Source organism: Vipera berus, assembly GCF_964194415.1.
Source record: "Vipera berus genome assembly, chromosome: 4".
NCBI classification, from domain to species: Eukaryota; Metazoa; Chordata; class Lepidosauria; order Squamata; family Viperidae; genus Vipera; species Vipera berus.
This window is the reverse complement of record NC_138206.1, coordinates 47,113,733-47,136,325: the sequence shown is the minus strand read 5'-3', so window position 1 is coordinate 47,136,325 and position 22,593 is coordinate 47,113,733. Positions and strand designations below refer to the sequence as shown.

At 38.4% G+C, this 22,593-nt stretch overlaps 1 protein-coding gene across 1 annotated transcript in view; it reads left to right on the top strand.

Annotated features, from left to right (window-relative positions):
- SAMSN1 (SAM domain, SH3 domain and nuclear localization signals 1) overlaps positions 1-22,593 on the top strand; it is a 44,755-nt gene that overhangs the window by 2,223 nt on the left and 19,939 nt on the right. Inside the window, exon 2 of the mRNA XM_081327763.1 lies at positions 22,295-22,366. Coding sequence (XP_081183889.1) covers positions 22,295-22,366 — 72 coding nt within the window. The remainder of the gene's footprint in view (positions 1-22,294; positions 22,367-22,593) is intronic.

Sequence of the window (22,593 nt, the reverse complement as noted above, 5' to 3'; positions counted from 1 at the left end):
TCTTCTTCTTTTTCCTTTTTCCTTTGTCTGAGTTGCAGCTTTTTCTGGAAAGCTGGGTCTTTGCATAATCCTAAGTAGGATAATGATATATTGTTTTTTTCCCCTTGACTCTCCACAATATTCTTGAGAGTCCAATACTAATATTTAAAGTTGTCAATACTCTTCCTATCCTGCTTCTCTAAATGTAAATGTTCATTTCCACAGAGTGTTACATTACTTGCACAATCTTTGACGTCTCTGTGTGTACTCTTTGTACAGATACAGCATAACATTTGCATATCTTTTCCAAGGCCTTCATCCTCCATTGAGGGCTAGTTTATTATATATTTCTTGCTTTTTCTTTTACTACTGATGGCTAATCCTAAAAGGCAAAAGCTGCTGTATATTTGTTATGAAATATAGCAGATATACAGAAAATACAAATCTTAAATCGTACATAACATCTAACTTAGTTTCCTTAATCTATATAAACAGATTTTAATCATATATGAATAATAATGAACACGTTCAAGTTCTAGGCTGTGTAGAATTCAAAAGGTTACTTCTTGACATATGGGGATGCAAATAAAAGACTTTTCTTTGAGTTAATAAAGAAGTAACCTTTGGAACTGTTGTGTGATTATTTTAATGATTAAAAACTTCTACATCTGTGCTAGTAAATGCTATGAAGCAAGTCTTTCAAATTCTTTCATCATCGTCATTAGGTCCTCTGTAGAGCACATTGGGCAGCAAGTTTTCCAATGCTTTTGATCCTTTGCAGCATCTTCGGTGTTGTCCCAAGGAACATCAATGACCTTAAGATTTTCCTTCAGTGTTTGGCGCCAAGTGTTCAGAGGCCACCTTTTTTCCCTCTTTCCTCCAGGAGGTATCCAATAGAGTGCAATTTTTGGATTCTGGTCTTTAGGAATATATAAGATATGGCCAACAAGCCATTTTTCAAACCCTTTGCATAGCCCTAATGAGGAATGATCACTATGTACAATGAAAATAAGTCAACAAATGTTTTCCTCTCCTTCAGCTCTGACTTTATTTTTGTTTTTACCCCCCCTCAAATCTGATATCTTTTTTTTAAGTTATGGTATTCTAAAACACTACTCAAACATTTTATCTGTGCAGAGTATTTTTTTGTTGTTGTTGTTGGAAGAAGTTAAAATCTGTGGTAGAATTCCATTCACCATAAGCACATGACCAGATTTTGAATTAACAAAGCCACCACAAGATAAATATTACTTTAGTAAACACAAGGCTGGCATTTCTCTTCCCCATTTTCTCTGCAAAATGTTACAGCTTAACATTCAAATAAATAGAAAGAGGATTTTATATACCCAGTATATGTTTATTGCTTGTGTTATATTAAATATATTTAAAAAATTCAATCAAAATTAATTTTTATAAAGTGGCCTTCATTATATTATTTGTTTCAGATCATTTTGTGCTGATTTTGCTCACTGTATATAAAATATTCCAGTAAATGGAGTACTGAACGTTTGAGTGGAAAATTCCTCTATTTGTCAAATTGGATTTTGCAATTTTTCTTCTCCTAACAATATTATTACAAGCAAACCATATAATTGGGAAATATTTAAGTAGATGTCAATAGTCATAAAAAGAGTGGGAGAATTGTACAACTTCCTTCCTTCTGAATCTTCCCAGTTAGTCAGGCTTTTGCACTGTAAACGTTTTGGTGCAACCAGCATTATGAAAAAATGATTGTCTTTTTAAATATTGGAATATATAGTTACAATAACTGTTTACTTTTATTGTCCTTCTCTTGGTTCTCCCCAATGATTATTTATTTTTAACTTGCTTTCCTACCTAATCCTTTGAATGTTTTCTCAAAAAAGCCCCTCTTCGTTCAGTGAAGATGTACTTCTCGTTAACTATGCATAGTGTGAGCCCTTAATGCTTTATTTTTGTATGTTAATTTAATGCACACAAAACAACAGAGCTTTAGATCAGAAAGTCAGTTCATAGGCTGACATTTTATACTACAACATGAATAAATATAATACATAAGCATATGCACATTAGAGTAAGCAAGCATGGGGAGAGTTGTGAAACAGTTGTATGAAACATTCAGTATTTATGCAAAGGGAAACACGGAATTTTGTACTATTTAATGACATTTAAAAGACTATCTTCCTTAGCATCAGTTGAAAAGAGAGGCACTTTTTTGTTCTGCATATACCAGGAGTACATATGATATGATATGATATGATAAATATACTAGAGAAGCATTTATTAGAGACTAGTCTTTAATTAAAGAGAACCAAGGAGAAACTTCCTAACAATGAGAACAATTAACCAGTGGAACAGCTTGCTTTCAAAAGCTGTAGGTCAGGGGTGTCAAACTCAATTTCATCAGCATTGCGGTTGCCCTCAGGGGGCTGGGTGGGTATGGCCAGGGTGGGCATGGTCTACTGGGTGGGCATGGCTAGAGTGCGTATGGCCTACTGGGTGGGCGTGGCCAGTTCTACATCGTTCGCATCAAGGGTGCCTATGGGGGCCTGGGCAGGAGTGGGACAGACCTGAGGGTCTCTGGCAGGAGGAGGATCTCTGGGCCAGGGCCAAGGCTGCGGGGGCCGTTCTCTCACTGTTTCCAGGATGGCTTCGCAGGCCGCATGAAACCACTTTGTGGGCTGGATCCGGCCCCCGGGCCTTGTGTTTGACATGTCTGCTGTAGGTGTTTCATCAGTGGAGGTTTTTAAGAAAAGACTGGACAGCCACCTGTCTGAAATGGCATAGGGTCTCTTGCTTGAGCAGGGAATTGGACTAGGATCTCCAAATTTCCTTCCAGCTCTATTCTGATTGATTGATTAATCTAGAGAACTCTACTGAGTTCAAGCTAGTCCCATCTTCAGCCACTAGGTAAATTTCTTCTTCATGCATTTAGTTCTTGACCTATAATATCTCAGCATTGGCTTTTGATCTAACCTTTGCTTCTTGTGTATTATTGCACAACTCAACATTGCTTTTAGCTCTCTTCTGTATATGAATGCATGGCAGAGGTGTATTTTATTATTTATTTTAGTGTGTATGGATTCTAGGCTACAAGTTGAAAAGAGAATGAGATATAGTAATAATTAAACAAAATAATCAAAATAATTACAATGATCAAACATTGTTTTTAAAAATATTATATAAAATGGTAGGTTTATAAGAGCAGTAGCATTATTAATTTCTATGCAGGTAGTCCTTCTCTTATGATCATAATGGAGCCTGCCCGTTGCAGTTGCATATCGTGATGGCCATTAAGTTGAAGCATCTCACTTAATAACCCCTCCATCCCTGATCTCCTCAATGCAATCATTAAATGAATGTGCAAATTGTTAAGTGAAGCACGAGTGCCTCAGGGTGGATGAACCCTTGGAGTCTAGCCCAGGCCCAGGCCACCTACCCTGGGACTCCCATCTGCCCCAACCCTGAGGTTCCTGGTGGTCCACTTCCTGTCTCTCAAGATGCCCCCAGGCCTTCAACCATTCAACCACACAAGCGAACGTAGGCCAAGACCTACTTCCCATCAAGCCACCAGAGACTCTCAAGACTTGGCTTGCCCCTAACCCAGCCCCAGGTCCCAGCAGGATTCAACTTATCTTTTTGTTTTTTTGCAGAGGAGCCTGCCCATGTGATGTAATGCAAAGCTCGGTTTTTACGCATAGGTTGCCAGCCTCATGGAAACATTGTACTATTCTACTCGCAAACAGTACTTCTCACAAGACTGTAGGGGGCTCTGTTTTTAAGGACAAATTCCACAAATGGATCTTCCTAAAAAGCCTTGTAAATCATTCAGAATAGGAATATATGGTCACCTCTGCTTTTGAGCAATAGGTTAGCAATTATAACCCCAAAAGTAGTTCAAGATCTTTAAAATGTTTTTCATATGTGTGGCGTGTTAATTATGGTGCTGTTTAATTACAATTTTTCCCAATAGATGTAATTTTGCAGTAAAATTAATAAAGGATAGAATTAATTGAAAAGGATTGATTCCCCTGCTGGAAATCTTAAAATTCTCCCCATTTCAGATATAAAATCCAGTTTTTTAATTTGTATATTTAGCTCCTTTCACCTCTTTTTTTTTAAAAAGGCAATCACTCTTTTCCCAGTATACATCCCTTTGCAATAAGCTCTAGAAAAATGCAAACTATGAAAGCAATAATAGGTATTAAAAAGTGAAGGAACAAGCAGCAGAAGACAGAAAAGTGTATTTAAAGAAAAATACAGGAAATTCAGTACCCTGGTATATTTCTGTATATGAACACTTTTAGAACACAAGAAAGTATATTTCTTTGGTTTTCAGGTTGTCTTACAATCAGTTTGGAACGCCATAGTTCAGGGGTGTCAAACTCAATTTCATTGAGGGCCGCATCAGCATTGCAGTTGCCCTCAGGGGGCTGGGTGGGTGTGGTCTGGGTGGGCATGGCCTACTGGGTGGGCGTGGCTAGAGTGCGTATGGCCTACTGGGTGGGCGTGGCCAGCTCTACATCGTTCGCATCAAGGGTGCCTATGGGGGCCTGGGCAGGAGTGGGACAGATCTGGGGGTCTCTGGCAGAAGGAGGGTCTCTGGGCCAGGGCCAAGGCAGTGGGGGCTGTTCCCTCACTGTTTCCAGGACGGCTTCATGGGCCGCATGAAACCACTTTGCAGGCCGGATCCGGCCCCCGGGCCTTGAGTTTGACATGTCTGCCATAGTTGTTTCAGTATAGATAGTGCTGACCCATTCAGCACAGTGGAAGATTGAAGCACGTTTAACATTGCATGCAAGGTATTTTATACCAGTTGACTTATGTCATTTTTTACTCTTAGCAATAGCACAGACAGATTTTCTCCATGATGATCTATCCCTAATCTGGTCTTTCAAGTGTTTCAATAGTGCACTCATCACCACTGCAACAAAGTCCATCCATCTGGCATAAGCTGTAAGGCTAAACTTAAATTGACTAAAGTGTATGAACTGGACAAATGTCCAGTTATGTGAACTGACTCAGGTTTTTTTAAGGCTACATTTTGTATTTAACATAAAAATGCAGTTCATCAACACTCCATTTTGTGGTTAAGGTAAAGGTAAAGGTTCCCCCGCACATGCGTGCTAGTCGTTTCCAACTCTAGGGGCCGGTGCTCATCTCTGTTTCAAAGCCGAAGAGCCAGCGCTTGTCTGAGGACGTCTCCGTGGTCATGTGGCCGGCATGACTAGACGCCAAAGGCGCACAGAACGCTGTTACCTTCCCACCGTAGTGGTCCCTATTTTTCTACTTGCATTTTTATGTGCTTTCAAACTGCTAGGTTGGCAGAAGCTGGGACGAGTAACAGGTGCTCACTCTGTTACGCGGCACTCGGGATTCGACTCGCCAAACTGCCAACCTTCTGATCGACAAGCTCAGCGTCCTAACCCACTGAGCCACCGCGTCCCATTTTGTGGTTATGATACAATAAATATGTGCTTGTGATGAAGTACACTAAAAACTAGTAGTTCATGGCAAAAAAAGAAGATACAATGATTTGAATGAAGTTATTGGATCAATCAGATTTATTCTAATTTCCCCTAAATCCTTCCCTCGTATTATGCCAGATAATATAAAATAAATATTACCACCATAAGAACCATATCAACTGCTTTATAGGTGGTTATAGGTTACAGATAAAGAAATGTCCTAAGGTTAAGTTTTCTAACCTTGCAAAAATACGTCAGAAACTTAATTTTAACAAGAGGGGGAAAAGTAAAATCAGTCAGTTCTTGTTTGTTTTTAAATTTTTAAGCAGTAATTATGTTTTTCTCACTTGCATTTTAATCTAATTATAATGAATAGTGAAATGTTGACGATAAACTACTGTAGGTGTGAACTATGTATATTCATGTTTGGTGGTAAAGACAGCAAGAATGTGTGTCATGAACGATCTTTAATAAAATCTTCCAAAAGCATTGCAACTTCTGCACAGCAACCTAAATCAGATAATATCTTACTGTGTAGGCTTGTATGAGAAATATTTATAACCTGTGGAAACAAGCCTTCAGATGCATGGCTATAAAAAGCCTGTTTCCTGTACAACCAAAAGGAGAGCAGGCACTAAAAAAGAAGGGGAAAAAGGGAGAAATCTCCCAAATATAAACAACATTTCATTTTTGCTTCAATCCAACATGTTATGCAACCTAATACAGGACCCTGGATATAGGATTTTATCTGAAATGCATCGAAATACAGGAAATAAAAAATTGTGGGCATTTTTTCTTGGCATCTGGGATTTTTTTTCTTCTTCAATTTTTTTAATGTTTCTTATATACCATGTAAATTAAACTGGTGAGGACTAATCTTGTCTACAATCTATTATCCAAAGACACTGAAGGCATAAACCTTCCTCTAGTTTCATATCTTGGGCATAAATATTTAGGTACAACCACCTAGGAAGCACTGTATCCTCTCATTTATTTCAGTGAGTCTAGGAGCACAAATGTTTACACTGGGTACTAAGGCTTTTCTGTTTTACTGATGAAAACATATTGATCCTTTTAATATTTATATTTTTCTCATAAGATTGCATGTTTCTCAGGCATTTAAATGTGTTCATTTATTATACTGGTGGTCCCTGGGTTATGACCACTCATTCAGTGACTGTTTCAAGTTTGTGACAGTGCTTAATCAAGAGGAGTGAATTAATAGCTATATCCAATGATTTGAAGGCATATCAGTTTTATCCATATTATGTAATTATTTTCATTGTGTTGTCTTCCAACATATAACCTCAAATAATTAAATTATGAATAGCAAGGTGGAGGGCTAATGCCAGAGCCTACTGTCTGCTCACCCACATTGAGGTGTTAGCTGCGAAGTCGTGTCCGACCCATCGTGACCTCATGGACAATGTTCTTCCAGGCCTTCCTGTCCTCTACCATCTTCTGGAGTCTATTTAAGCTCACGCCTACTGCTTCAGTGACTCCATCCAGCCACCACATTCTCTGTCGTCCTCTTCTTCTCTTGCCCTCAACCTTTCCCAACATTAGGTTCTTCTCCAGTGAGTCCTTCCTTCTCATTAGGTGGCCAAAGTATTTGAGTTTCAACTTCAAGATCTGTCCTTCTAAAGAGCAGTCAGGGTTGATCTCCTCTAGGACTGACCGGTTTGATCGCCTTGCAGTCCAAAGGACTCGCAGGAGTCTTCTCCAGCACCATAGTTCAAAGGCCTCAATTCTTTGAGCTCAGCCTTTCTTATGGTCCAACTTTCACTGCCATACATTGCAACTGGGAAGACCATAGCCTTGACTATACGCACTTTTGTTGACAGGGTGATGTCTCTACTTTTTAGTGTGCTGTCTAGATTTGCCATAGCTTTCCTTCCCAGGAGCAAGCATCTTAATTTCTTGGCTACAGTCCCCATCTGCAGTGATCTTGGAGCCCAGGAAAATAAAATCTGTCACTACCTCCATTTCTTCCCCATCTATTTGCCAGGAATTGAGAGGGACGGATGCCATGATCTTGGTTTTCTTAATGTTAAGTTTCAAGCCCACTTTTTCACTCTCCTTCTTCACCCGCAACAAGAGGCTCTTTAGTTCTTCTTCACTTTCTGCCATTAGATTGGTATCATCTGCATATCTTAGGTTGTTGATATTTCTCCCGGCAATCTTAATTCCAACTTTTGATTCATCTAGCCCTGCCTTTCTCATGATGTGCTCTGCATATAAGTTAAATAGGCAGGGCGACAGTATACAGCCTTGTTGGACTCCTTTCCCAATTTTGAACCAATCGGTGGTTCCGTGTCCAGTTCTCACTGTTGCTTCTTGACTCACATATAGGTTTCTCAAAAAACAAATAAAGATGGTCTGGTATTCCCATCTCTTTAAGAGCTTGCCACAATTTGTTGTGATCCACACAATCAAAGGCCCAGTCAATGAAGCAGAAGTAGATGTTTTTCTGGAACTCCCTAGCTTTCTCCATGATCCAGCGTATGTTGGCAATTTGATCTCCATGATCCAGCGTGTGTTGGCAATTTGATTTCCTCTTCGAAATACTGCCTGGACTTCTGGTGGTTCTTGATCCACATACTGCTGGAGTCTAGCTTGTAGGATTTTAAGCATAACTTTACTAGCATGAGAAATGAGTGCAATGGTGCGATAGTTTGAACATTCTTTGGCACTGCCTTTCTTTGGAATTGGAATGTAAACTGATCTTTTCCAATCCTGTGGCCACTGTTGAGTTTTCCAAATTTGCTGGCAAATTGAGTGTAGCACTTTTACTGCATCGTCTTTTAAGATTTTGAATAGCTCAGCTGGAATACTGTCACCTCCGCTAGCTTTGTTGTTGCTCAGCTTTTCTAAGGCCCACTTCACTTCACATTCTAGGATGTCTGCCTCGAGGTCAGTGACCACCTCATTGTGATTATCAGGGATGTTAAGCTCATTCTTGTATAGTTCTTCTGTGTAATTTTGCCACCTCTTCTTAATCTCTTCTGCCTCTGTTAGGTCCCTGCCATTTTGGTCCTTTATCATGCCCATTTTTGCATTAAACGTTCCCTTCATCTTGTTCTGAACCAGCCTGCTACCGGCCTTGCAGAAAGGCAACCCCTGTACAAACGGCAGAGGCTGGAGAGCGTCTGAAGCTGGAAGGCGTCTGCCAAGATTTATTACACAAACAACAGAACAAGAAACAAAACACTGGAACTGTGATCCTCAAACGGAGCGGTTGCTTTCAGCAACCAGCCCTTCCCCAAACACTCCCTTTATTAGAGTTCAGGGCGTGGCCTCCCTGTGCCTCCTTCCGAGGAGTCCCACAGCCTTTCTCTGCTTGTTCCTGCTTGACTGCCTCCTGCGTCGGGCGTCCTTGAACAGGGCCAGCTGTGGGTCATCATCATCCGCACTGTCGGGCTCGCGCAGCTGAGAAGAGGGCCCTGGCTGGGGGCTCTGCGAAGCCTCCAAGCCATCATCAGCAAGTTCGTCTTCAACACCCTCCTCCTCCCCCTCGTCTGAGTCATCCGAGACATCCGAGCCGGCTGCCGGACCCACAGGCTGGCCCTGAATCACAACACATCTCTCCAATTTTCTTGAAAAGATCTCTGGTCCTCCCTATTCTATTGTTTTCTTCTATTTCTTTGCACTGTACATTTAAGAAGCCATTCTTATCTCTTCTATCTATTCTCTGGAATTCTGCATTCAATTGGGCGTATCTTTCTTTTTCTCCCTTGCCTTTTGCTTCCCTCCTTTCCTCAGCTATTTGCAAAGCTTCCTCAGACAGCCATTTTGCTTTCTTGCATTTCTTTTTCTTTGGGATAGTTTTGGTTGCTACCTGTTGTACAATTTTGCGAACCTCTGTCCATAGTTCTTCAGGCTCCCTGTCTATCAGATCTAATTCCTTAAATCTATTTGTCACCTCTACTGTATATTCAACAGGGATATAATTTAATTCATACCTGAGTGGCCTAGTGCTTTTCCCTACTTTCTTCAGTTTAAGCCTAAACTTTGCAATGAGAAGCTCATGGTCTGAGCCACAGTCAGCTCCTGGTCTTGTTTTTACTGACTGTATAGAGCTTCTCCATCTTTGGCTGCAGAGCACAAAGTCAATCTGATTTCTGTGTTGACCGTCTGGTGATGTCCATGTGTAGAGCCGTCTCTTGGGTTGTTGGAAAAGAGTGTTTGCTATCACCATCATATTCTCTTGACAAAATTCTATCAGCCTGTGCCCTGCTTCATTTTGTACTCCAAGGTCAAACTTGCCTGTTATTCCAGTTATCTTTTGGCTTTCTACTTTAGCATTCCAATCCCCCATGATGATAAGAACATCATTTTTTTGTGTTAGTTCTATAAGGTGCTGTAGGGCTTTGTGGAACCGGTCAATTTCATCCTCTTCAGCACCGGTGGTTGGGGCATAGACTTGGACTACTGTGATATTGAATGGTTTGCCTTGGATTTGAACTGAGATCATTCTGTCATTTTGAGGATTGTATCCCAGTATTGCTTTTCCTGCTCTTTTATTGACTATGAAAGCTACTCCATTTCTTCTGAGGGATTCTTGCCCGCAGTAGTATACCTGATGGTCACAAGTCATAAAAGGGCCAAGTTTGAAGACCCCTGATTTAAGGTATCAACAGCTCCTTTTTACATGGTAATTTAATAGTCTTATATTATTTTTTATCAACATTGATCTTCAGGAAATTAAAACATACCTATAACTACAATTTTTAAATCAGATATCCAGTCAATCAGCTAACTTTTTTTGTAATTCATATTCAACAAGGTATCATGTATACCTCTTCCTATGTTGGTGGCATGACCTTTGTTTCTTTAATTTCATTCATTGTGTTTATTAATGGTTCTAATAGTTCTTCCCCAGGTTCTCTATAATATTTAACTATTAGCCTATCTGCACCTGATGCTTTTCCATATTTAATTAGTTTTATTGCCTTTGCCATTCCTTGAACAGATGGGTGTGCTTAACGTTTTTCCATATTGCTTATTTAATTCACTAATAATTAACTGTTAGTTATATTTATTTATAACAGAAATAATTCATATCAATAAAATAGGCTACATTCTAAAGGGAGCATTAAGGATAAATAGTAGTTTATAATCACTATAACAGAACACATCAACAAAAAAAGGTAAATGCTGCTCTAACTTTTTTGAATACAAAAAAGTCTTTGACAATTAGCAGATCTAGTAATAAAATGAATCCTGGAGAAAAGCTTTGGTTAAAAGTATACATCAACAGGAAATAGCGAAGACTGTGGCCAATGGAACATTCTCAGTAGATTTTCAAATAAGTAGAGGCATATTGCAGTTTAAGGAGATACATACTTTTTTTAAAAAATCCCATTTATATCCCACCCTTCTCCGAAGACTCAGGGCGGCTTGCACTCTAAGCACAAATCAATGTCTGCAAGATTAAAATTTGGCCAACATTGGAAAAGAGATATATTACCAATGATATCAGAATGGGAACTTAAATTTCAGAAATATGTAATTATTATTGAATGGTTTTCATTACTTTCATTACAAGAATGTTCATTACTTTAAAAATTATATTTAACATTCATCTAAACTTTTCCCTCAAATTTGAAATTTAATTTATATAAACTATCTGAGTATTAATCATTTCTATTGTATAAATACCACTGTATCCAGTTATTACCTATATTCTATAATGTATTATTTGTATTTTATAATGCAATAAAACAATTAACTGGGGGAAAAATCATATTTTCTGGTTTCCCAATAAAACTAAGTAGGCCTTTGGAACTAGAAAATTAAGTCACTTGGGTTTTAAATATCATTATTTATAATGTAATATATTAGAGTAGAAGTATGTAAGAACAAGACTGAGAAAATAAAACATTAATAAAACAGAATGATTGTGCTTAGTTCAGAAAAGCTAGGATAAAGTCTTAGCTAAATTGAGAAATCTGCGTTTTTAGACCATTAAATCACTTTAGAAAAAAAGTGTAAGTTTTAAAAAGGAAATATTACCACTAGTTACATGCTATATACCTGAGGTGGCTTCCTCTATATATTGGGATATTCATTTTGTAAAGGTAAAGGTTCCCCCGCACATGTGTGCTAGTCGTTTCCAACTCTAGGGGCCGGTGCTCATCTCCGTTTCAAAGCCAAAGAGCCAGTGCTTGTCTGAGGACGTCTCCGTGGTCATGTGGCCGGCATGACTAGACGCCAAAGGCGCACGGAACGCTGTTACCTTCCCACCGTAGTGGTCCCTATTTTTCTACTTGCATTTTTACGTGCTTTCCAACTGTTAGGTTGGCAGAAGCTGGGACGAGTAACAGACGCTCACTCTCTTACGCGGCACTTGGGATTCGACCCGCCAAACTGCCGACCTTCTGATCGACAAGCTCAGCGTCCTAACCCACTGAGCCACGCGTCCCTTTTTATTCATATTGTAGGTTATACCATATATCATGTAGCTTTTTAAAAGATGTTTTTACTTTTCACTTCTACACTGCATTCCAATTTTACAGGTAAGACTATGGAACCAAGATCACCCTACCTAGAAAGTTATGGACAACAGCATAAGCAATCGATAAGCAATTGTCTGCAGATCTTATAAATCTCAGTACAGTGTGTCTTTGCAACACCTTGATCAATGAAGTAACAAAAAGAGATAAAATACTTTTAACAATCTCGGAATGATTTCCTATACAAAGGAATTAAGATGATGGTTGATCCAGTATTTGAAAAACAAATCTCAATTTGCACTTAACAGTGCACTTAGCTTATACTCTCTGGAATTATTCACACACAAAGTTCCCATTTGTTCCTAGTAGTCTCCTACTCTACGTGCAACAACCTGATTTTACTCATTAGTTCATCTTCCAAATATCCTAATTAAAATGTCTTTATTCCTTTACTCATTGTTTGCTTATTGAAGATTATGTATATCACATCTTCACATAAAACCATAATGACTTTAAGGACAACAGAAAGTCTAGATTCCACCAGGATGGGGGCTGTGGGCTGCAGCTGTTATAAGCCCTGCTATATTCATGGCAGCACTCAACCTCAGGTGATATAAAGCATGCAAAAGAGATCTTTCTGTCAGTTTTATTATTTCTAAAAAGGTTCCCCTTGAAGGAGAAGAGTGACCTTGTTCTGCTGAGCTGACATGTGCCACTGAATTAATGGCTAAGCTTTGCTTTAGGGAAGCTTGCAGAAACATTACAATGCTTGCGGCTGAGTTTACTGTGCACATTAATCAGGTAAACCAAAATGATGCATCAAACATTCATTTAAAAGTAGTAAAATTCCTCTCCCCTATTCACATACCTTAAAAAAAATCTTCCTAAGAATTAGTGAATTGTTGGCCATCACTTACAGCCAAGGGCATTGTTGCATGGATGCAGTAAAACAAAAGTCAGAGTTGAACTTTTCTTATTTCAAGGTATTAAAAATGTGAAGAAAGTTATTGAAGGGGCAGGTTGGATCTTTCATCTAATGTAAACAATATCTTCTAGAACTTATTTCTTTACATTTCATGAACATAAAATTAACCGGCATTATGATTCATACTAATACCATATTAACATAGAAGAAGTTCCATCAGTTGAATGGAGACCATACAATGGATTTAAATTAGATTATCACTGTCTTCTGTTAACAATATTTCTTTATCTACAGTTTTTTTAATAAATTGGGCTACATAAACTTTAGACATGCATAATATCTGATAATATTTTTTCCTGCCAGATCATTTTATGGCTCTCATCAAAACATGACATTCCTTAGATATGCCATTTATACTTTCAGTTCTCCATTCCCTGTAGTAGTCTTTTTCATAAAACAATTGAAAGTAGAATCTATACATACCATGCTATAACTCAGGCAGAATGGAGGAAAAAGCTTTAAATATGTTATTATCTATATACTATACTATCCTGAATTAACTGGAAATTGACTTATTCTAGAAAGAAAATTTAGAATAGAATAGAATAGAATAGAATAGAACAGAACAGAACAGAACAGAATAGAATAGAATAGAATAGAATAGAATAGAATAGAATAGAATAGAATAGAATAGAATAGAATAGAATAGAATAGAATAGAATAGAATAATAACTTTATTGTCACTTTGAATGTACACTAATTGGCAAACATTAAAATGAAATTTTATTGCATTCAGCTCTCAAAGGGTCACCATCTCTGATATACACTACATAAATATTGCAAAAATAAATAAATAAATAAATAAATAAATAAATAATAATAATTTAATTTTTATACCGCCCTTCTCCCGAAGGACTCAGGGCGGTGTACAGGGCAATACAATAAAATACAATATATAAAAATGAAAAGAAATATTAAATACAATAGCCCAATTAAATAGATTAATACAAAATGTTAAAATACCCCTAAACCCATCAGACCAGGCTGGCTTGTTCAAATAAATATGTTTTTAGGTCACGTCGGAAGGAGCGAAGGTCGGGAGCCGTCCGGAGCTCCACCGGTAAATGGTTCCAAAGGTCTGGCGCGCCCACAGAGAACGCCCTCCCCCTGTGGGCCGCCAGTTGACACTCTTTGACCGACGGCACCCTAAGGAGGCCCTCTCTGTGGGAGCACACTGGACGAAGGGAAGTTGATGCCGGCAGCAGATGCTCCCGTAATTAACCCGGACCCATGCCATTTAGGGCTTTATAGGTCGTAACCAGCACCTTGAATCTTACCCGGAGGACAACCGGAAGCCAATGCAGCTCACGGAGTAGAGCTGTTACATAGGAGTATCGGGAAGCCCCCACCACCACTCGCGTGGCTGCATTCTGCACCAGCTGGAGCCTCCGAGTAGTCCTCAAGGGCATCCCCATGTAGAGAGTATTGCAGTAGTCCAAACGAGAGGTCACGAGTGCATGAGTGACTGTGCGCAAGGCATCCCGGTCTAGATAGGGCCGCAACTGATGCACCAGGCGAACCTGAGCGAAGGCCCCCCTAGTCACAGGTCCTATATGATCATCCAAGGAGAGTTGTGAATCTAGGAGGACACCCAAGTTACGAGCCCTATCTACGGGGGGTAATATCTCACCCCCCATAATTAACGATGGAATATTCTGAATTTCCCGAGACGCCGGCACACACAGCCACTCAGTCTTGTCAGGGTTGAGTCGAAGCCTGTTCCTCCCCATCCAGACCCGGACCGCCTCCAGGCAACGGGGCATCACGGAGCGGGCATCACTGGGGTGGTTTGGGGTGGAGATAAAAAGCTGGGTATCATCAGCATATTGATGATACCCAACCCCAAAACCACAAATGATCTCACCCAGCAGCTTCATATAGATGTTGAACAGGAGAGGCGAGAGGACCGACCCCTGAGGCACTCCACAAACAAGAGACCTTGAGGCCGACCTCTGCCCTCCTGCCAACACCGACTGCGAACGTCCCAGGAGGTAGGAGGAGCACCACCGTAAAACGGTGCCTCCCACTCCCAACCCCTGAAGACGCCGCAGTAAGATACCATGGTCGATGGTATCAAAAGCCGCTGAGAGGTCTAATAGGACTAGGACAGAGGAACAACCCCTGTCCCGAGCCCACCAGAGATCATTCACCAGCGCAACCAATGCCGTCTCCGTGCTGTACCCGGGCCTGAAGCCCGATTGGTACGGGTCTAGATAATCAGCTTCCTCCAGGAACAGAGGGAGCTGCTGCGCCACCACACTCTCAACAACCTTCGCAAGATACAGATACAGAATAATACAGAATTATGCATATACCCACATATGACACAGAGAAACAACAGTTCTAGTTTGGGTTATGTATACATGTGCATGGTGGGAAAAACGAAAACGAATCTTGAGTTTACCAGACGGATGGCATAGGGAACAAAGCTATTACAGAATCGGGTAGTCCTGCTAGAAATACTTTGAAAACTCCTCCCAGAGGGGAGCAACAGAAATAGACCATAAAGTGGGTGTGTGGGGTCTCTAACAATGCTTTGAGCTCTAAGCACATAACACAAGCAGCATCCTGAATACCAGGAAGCGAGCTTCCTATGATCTTTTCAGCTGTCCTTACCATTCTCTGTATGGACTTTCTATCTGAGGTACTGCTGCCACCCAACCAGACAGTGATGCAGTTGGTTAAAATGCTTTCAATGTGCTCTGTAAAAAGTGGCCAGGACAGAAAGAGAAAGAACTTGATATAATTTCTGAACTAGCCAATACAAAAGATCATATTCATATACAAATAAAATAATCATTTTCTCAAAATAAACTTATCTCTAAAAGAAACCAGCATCAGAATTACATCAGTAAATTATTAGGAACTTCTGTTATATAAAGTATGAAATATAATAAAAGCAACATAAATTGGAAAGGAAAGGAAATAGAAAGCAAAATTGTGTTTGTAGTTTTCACAGAACAACAAAGAGGCATGTAGATGTTTTTCATTCAAATTTACTTTGTTGAAAATTTGCAAATTTTGCTCAGAACTCACTTTAGAAAGAAAAAGCTTAAAGCAAAATGAAAATGGTTCCATCTTTTGTGCAATAATAAACTCAATCTTATCTTATTGCAGAGGACATGCAATAAAGCAGTCAAAACATCCATTGCAATTCCTAACTATTTCATAAAATAATAATATAGGCCTGTCTTTTGGAGAAAAATGTTTATTATGTCTTTCCCCCTTCTCCCACCTCCTGTCGGAAAAGAAAGTATTTGTAAGATAGCTCTTTTGAAAGACTGAAATATGATATAATCAAATACAAGGTATATCTTGTATCCATGTTTTGCCATTTAGTATTCTGTATTCTTAGATGCTATATTGTCATGTAGAAGATTGAGAAGTATTTTGACTTCTTATTCTGATGTCAAGTCTTCAGTCAAACATATACATTGAGCACTGTTTGGTGTCTTAAATACACAAAAGGATGGTTGAGTATTTTGCAATAAAAAAATGAATCCAGGCCATATGATTGAAGCCTAAATAAATAAATGTGGAAGGACTAAAGTCTGAGGTTATTATCTTAGTTTCAAAGGAACCGTTATGTTGATAAAAATGACTACAGGTAGTCCTTGCTTACCGACTGCTTGTTCAGAAATTGTTTAATGTTATGATGGCACTGAAAAAGGAAACATCTGCAGTCTTCGAATTTGTGGCTATTATGGCCACGATTGGGATGAGAAGGCTTGGTAACCAGCAGATATTTATGATGGTTGCAGTGTTCCACAGTCATATGATCGCGACGTTCACAACTGATTTCTGAGAAGCAAAGTCAATGAGTAAGTCTGCAGGAAGTGGCAGGTTACATTTAGCGATGTTGTGTGTTGGATATAGTCATGTGATGTTTCACTTTTCAAAACTGTGTCACTTAGCAAGGGTTGCTGGTTGCAATTGCAGTTAGTAAGTGTGGATTACCTGATGGTCATATATATTTGTTTGTGTTGTTAATTTACAATTGATACATATAAAACATTTGAGCACAAACTATCTTTGCCTTTTGCTTTAAGACATAATAAGATCATAGCTCACTCAGCAGCCAATCCTTTCTAAAATAAATATTTATTTACCAAAAGTGCTATCTATTATTTATTTATTCATTCATTCCTTGCCAATTTCAGTAGCACTTATACAAAAGCCAGACTAAACTTATTAAGACTATATCTTTCACAAAATATTATTGAGATACATAGAGAATTAAAATAACATAACTACCGGTAGGTAAGTTTTAAAGCTGTCCTGAGTCTCATTGTAAGCAGCGCAGTTAATTTTGCCCAATGTTGGATGTTGATAACTCCTGGGGTATGCAATATAGGAATATAATAAAGAATTATAATATAATACTGGAAAGAGATCTAGAAACTCAGTATTCTTCTAAAATAGGACATTTATATAGGCATTGAATAATACAATAAACATCAGCACAAAACCATCAGTTCATTTTATTTATACATTCAGTATAAATTTTCATTCAATGGAAATTTTGTCCTTAAAAGATTTGAAGAAAATGAAGCTAAAAAGGTTTGTTTGTGTATGTGTGTGTGCATAGAATATATATATGACTGACAATCATATTGATGTTTTTAGAGACCTTCATGCTAAAATATATTGATCCAAAATGAAGAACTGTAGCAAGCTAAGCAACAGTATTTTCCATGTATATTATATGCTGTTTTGACGTAAGTTCAGTCTGAACTCTAGATAGAGGTGGTTAATGTGTTTTATGTCAGATGAAAATGTGATTGTAGGATTTTTTCAACACACCGGTTAGTGAATTACATGCAGTTTTTATAATGCATCCAATCGAATCCAATTGTTTCTACCTGTAAATGCACTCTGAGTCCTACCCATCAAATAATATTTTCTTATGAGAACTAAGATGCATGCCAACTCTGTTGTAGTGCCTGCTCTCTGGAATGGTATCTCTCACTATTTTTTCATCAGCTACAAAAAAACTTGGTTGTTTTCGCAAGCTTTGGGATAGGGTGGTGTGGAGCCCATTTTAGTTTTTTTTTTTTACTTTAACATTGAGGGTTTGTTTTGCTGGTTTGCCAAGTTCTCTTTCTATATGTATTGTTTCTCTTCTATATGTAAGCCACAGAATCATCAAGAGGTGAGAAGGCCTCAAATTGGCTCTAATTAATTACTGTATTAATAATAATCCATACTACAAATTGCATAGCTGCTCTAATTCATTAGTGCTCTCACATGTAACAGCTCATACAGGTACACATGCTTTTTAGGTTAGAAGTTGGGATAGCAAATGTCCATGTATTTATTCACACAAAAGTACAGCTCTTACTTGTACGCACAGAAACACACACTTAATTCTTTTCCTTCCACACATCCTTCCCAGATATTCACCACTGAAGCCAGTGAGTAGGCTCATCTCAGACATCCAGATAATAAATTGGCTGGGAATAGAAATAGATTGCTTGATTTCCTGGTATTAATAGTAGTAGGAAGCCAGCTTCCAGTCTAATCAGTTGACCGGTAGGAAAAAGTGATTTCTATGCTTTGAATCACAGCTTTAAAGGGGAAAATTGCAACTAAAACAAATGACTAACCCTTGCATTTTCCAGTGCATCTTTCAATCAAAAAGATCTGAGAGCTTGGAAAGAACATTTGGGCTTTCTGAGTTTTGCTTTTAATGAGTGCAAACAAGCCCTGTCCCTCTTGTAGCAATTTATTTTTCCAGAAGTTAATTTGCTTAATGTAGCCATTCTGCCAAAAGGAATCACTTCATCTTAGGGGATTCTGAATGCCAGTGTCAAAAGCAATGGGCCATTCTTGTTTCCAAGAGACTGCACTTGCTTTAAAAACGGAGCCAGTACTGGAAAGAAAGAACGCTTGCATGTTGCTATGTTAGCTTCCTGAAGTTGAAATTTGCTGAACCTAATATTGTGGGTTACGTACAGTGTAGAAGCAAACAAAATTCATGTTTCATAGGCGCATATACACAGATGCATACTTTATGGGGCCCCAATTCTTCCATGATTTTTTTTTACTAAAACAGTGGATTAAATGCGTTTTAAAAAACAACAGCTGTATTGATTATTTAATGGGGAGCAAAAAAATTAGGGGTCAGAATGCTGAAGTAAGCCTGCTTAATGCTCTCCTGTGCTACAAACCCATTATCTACAATGGTAAAAAACCATCCTGCAATCCTTATTAATGTTTAATAAGTGCAGTGCAACACTAAGCTGAATTACATTTCAAAATGGCCCAAGGCTTCTGTTTAGAAAGCATGAGACTCTGAAGGGATAACTGATTTCCCCAAGCTCCAGCTGAGTATGAGAACAGCAACAATAAGCTTTATTTCCCATTTGCTCCTTAATGTCCCACTATTACACTGGCATTACAAAAAAAAAACAGCAGTTCATGGCAGGCATCCTGACTATACAGAAAATGCTGTAACATGACATGAACTTGCTTCTTGTCTAGTTAATTAGGATGGTAGGTGATTGCTGATTTCAGACCTTTCTTACTTTCTGTTTTCCCATATCATGGAACATGGTCAGCAGGAATGACAAATTCAGCGAACCATATCAAACCAGCTGGATAAACCTGTATTTCTCGGGCCTGTGTCTGTAGTGCTCTACTGAGCTGTTCTTTATCAGATGTCAAGATGCTGGTCACTAGGCCTGTTGTGTAGCCGATTCTTGGCAGGCAATACGCGAGACGGAAGGTTCTAAACAGTAACATGCTTTATTGAAGTCAAGCAGAACAGAACTGAGACAGTGGCTGCCGCACAGCTATTTATACGGTTGGCCACTAGGTGGTGGCCAATAGATTTGAAGGAAGCCATTCCCGCCCCAAATCTACCAATAATAGCCCTGGAGACAACAAGTCTGGCTTAGTCAGTAGCCGTTACACATACACACCATTGAGCAACCGTTAATGCAGCATTTAAACAGACACGTGAATCAGTACAAGCAAAAACCCTAATACATTACAAGGCCAATATAGAAACCCTTAAACAAATAAAGTGTTCACTGATTACTCCAAGAGTTTCATCTGTGCTCATTTTCTCAAATACATAAAGAAATAATGTTTAGCCAATCAGTGCTTTGCTGGAATAGAATTTATTTATTTATATACACACACACAGACACATGCACACACACGCATCCTGCCTTTATTATTTTTACCGTTAAGGATATGGCATTAAATATGTACAAGAAATATATCTTCTTTTTCCCTTTCTTTCAGTAGCAGTAGTGAGGAATTCGTAAGAAGGGAAGGCCTGGGTGCACAGGGAAGGGGAAAGCATCAGTGCAATTTATGAAAATAGAAACAGCTTTTCCAAAGAGATTGCAGGATTAGAGATGGTCATTGAGGCCACAGTCTGGGGGGGGGGGGAAGGATTCACAACACCAATCACAATCATGCCCTTCATTTAAGATTCCTTATTAAGTACTTGCATGCTCTTAATATTGTTGGGTCAACCTTTATATCAGGACATGGCAGTAAATTGCAGTTCTCCAGACACTTAATCCCTTACTTAGCAACTGGATTACTTGGCCAAGGACTCTCATATACAACAACATGGCTAAGTTAGATTCTACTTCAGGCAAGAATAAAACCACAGAGGGAGAAACTGTTTGTTTTCTGCAATGCAAAGAAGTTAAAGCTTTCTAATAGTATATGCTCCAAACTTTACATTCTGTGCATTTTCCTTCTAACTTTCTGAGTTAACAGACATATGGCTGTTCACTTGGTGGCCTTGAGCTGAACCACTGAGGCATATTTCTGTAAATTTCTCTCCAGCCTAGGAACTAATGGCTGCTACCTCATCAGATTCACGGTTAGCTTGGCTTTCAGTAAACCAGTCAAGTAAGTGTAATTAAGAAGAAGAAAAAATCCTGAATACTAAATATATATCCTTGACGGGAAATCTAACTGAATTTATTTTTACATGAATGTACTTCAAACTGCAGTCTCAGGCTTAATATGAAGCTTTGTCTACACAGGGACAAAGACTTTATCATTGTATACTGCATGTTAGGCACATAATTTGTAATTACATTCAGTGGTGGGATTCAGCTGGTTCGCACCACTTCGTCAGAACCGGTAGCTAATTTTTTGTTGCCCAGGCCCAGAATGGACTTCCAGAAGCTGCATCCACACAGAGAACCAGTTGTTCACATTTTTGAATCCCACCACTGGTTACATTCAGTGTTCTTGATGTCTGGGACTGCAATTGCAAAGGTGAAGTCCAAGCAATTTAGAGAGAAATCTGTATTTTAATTGATATTAACTCATCATGAAAAAATTAAGTAGCTTTAGGCAATTTGCTTTTGTAATACCTGAATTAAAATAATGCTCTCTGTACAACTTATTTATGTGTACTGGATATGTTTGTATGTTTCTACTTATCATAAATAATAATTTAAAGTAAGTTTGGCAAATTTAAAGTAAGTTTGCTTTAAAGAAACGTTGCCCTACTTCAGTTAGATGTAGAAAGATCCCCATTTGCAAAATTATTTTTAGGCTTCTCAAAATTAGAGATTAATGTGGTCTATGAACTAAAATAAATACTCACACTAAAGCTGAAACTAGCAAGCAGGGTCTATATATGATTGTGAGCTATATAATTTTGACATTATAATTTTATGCTGCTTACTAATTATTCTGCCAACATTTTTTAGTTTTAAAGAATGTAAAAGAACTTGGACTTAACAAAGATAGTAAATGTGTTATATGAGTAGGCTGAAACACCTTCTAAACTGAAATTTCTGCAAGGCTGCTACTTTGTAAAATGCACAGTAAGCATCAATTATATAACTACCATTCTTCAGATCACTAGTACTGTTTCACAGAGCCTGAAATGCCAAAATCTCTCTAAGCCCCTGGCATAAAACACTTTCAGCATCAACATGGAAGATATGAAAGATGGCAACGAAATGACTGGTAAATAGATTAAAGTATGCTGTGATTTTCATTATATAAGCAATGAAACTATATTTTTTACTTTAAAATCACTATTATTTTAATTACATTTATTTCCTAAAATTATGACACTGCTTGGCAATAAGGTGAACATATTCTTTGTTATGAAATTTGTATAACCACCCATCTCACCAAAAGTGAATCTGTATGGTGCACAACAATACAGTTGTTATTACTTACCTAATTAATATAGCCTCACAATACTGTATGCTACTTCATTTGGTGAATGTAATTGAAACTACCTGCTCAGCAATTTGCATCCAAAATTAGAGTACTTGCAATTTCTGTTCCTGCAAAAGTCTGATTGCTTTATCTAAGGTTTTTTTTTGCTAGTAATCCCTGAATATATGACAAATAATTTTTCCAGATTATGTTGAATCAGTTTTAAAGATAACAACAGCATCCAGTATCTATAAGCGTTGATTTCCTTTTTATAGAGGTCAAGCAGCTTTGGGAAATTTGACCATCACAGGCATCACTCAACATCACAACCAAATGATTCATCTGAGGTTTGTATATTGTGCAGCCTAGTTCATTTACATCACATCCCTTTGACTTTTCAACATATTATGGAAGTTATATTTTGTAAAACAATCAACTTAGCTCCATTTGAGTAAAATGTATGACTTCTAAAAAGAGAAAAAAATATTTTTCTCCCAGTCTTTTGTTGTAGAAAAAATTGCCCCTCCCCACTCCACTTTATCCATAATCAAAATGCAAATTGTTAAACTAGAGT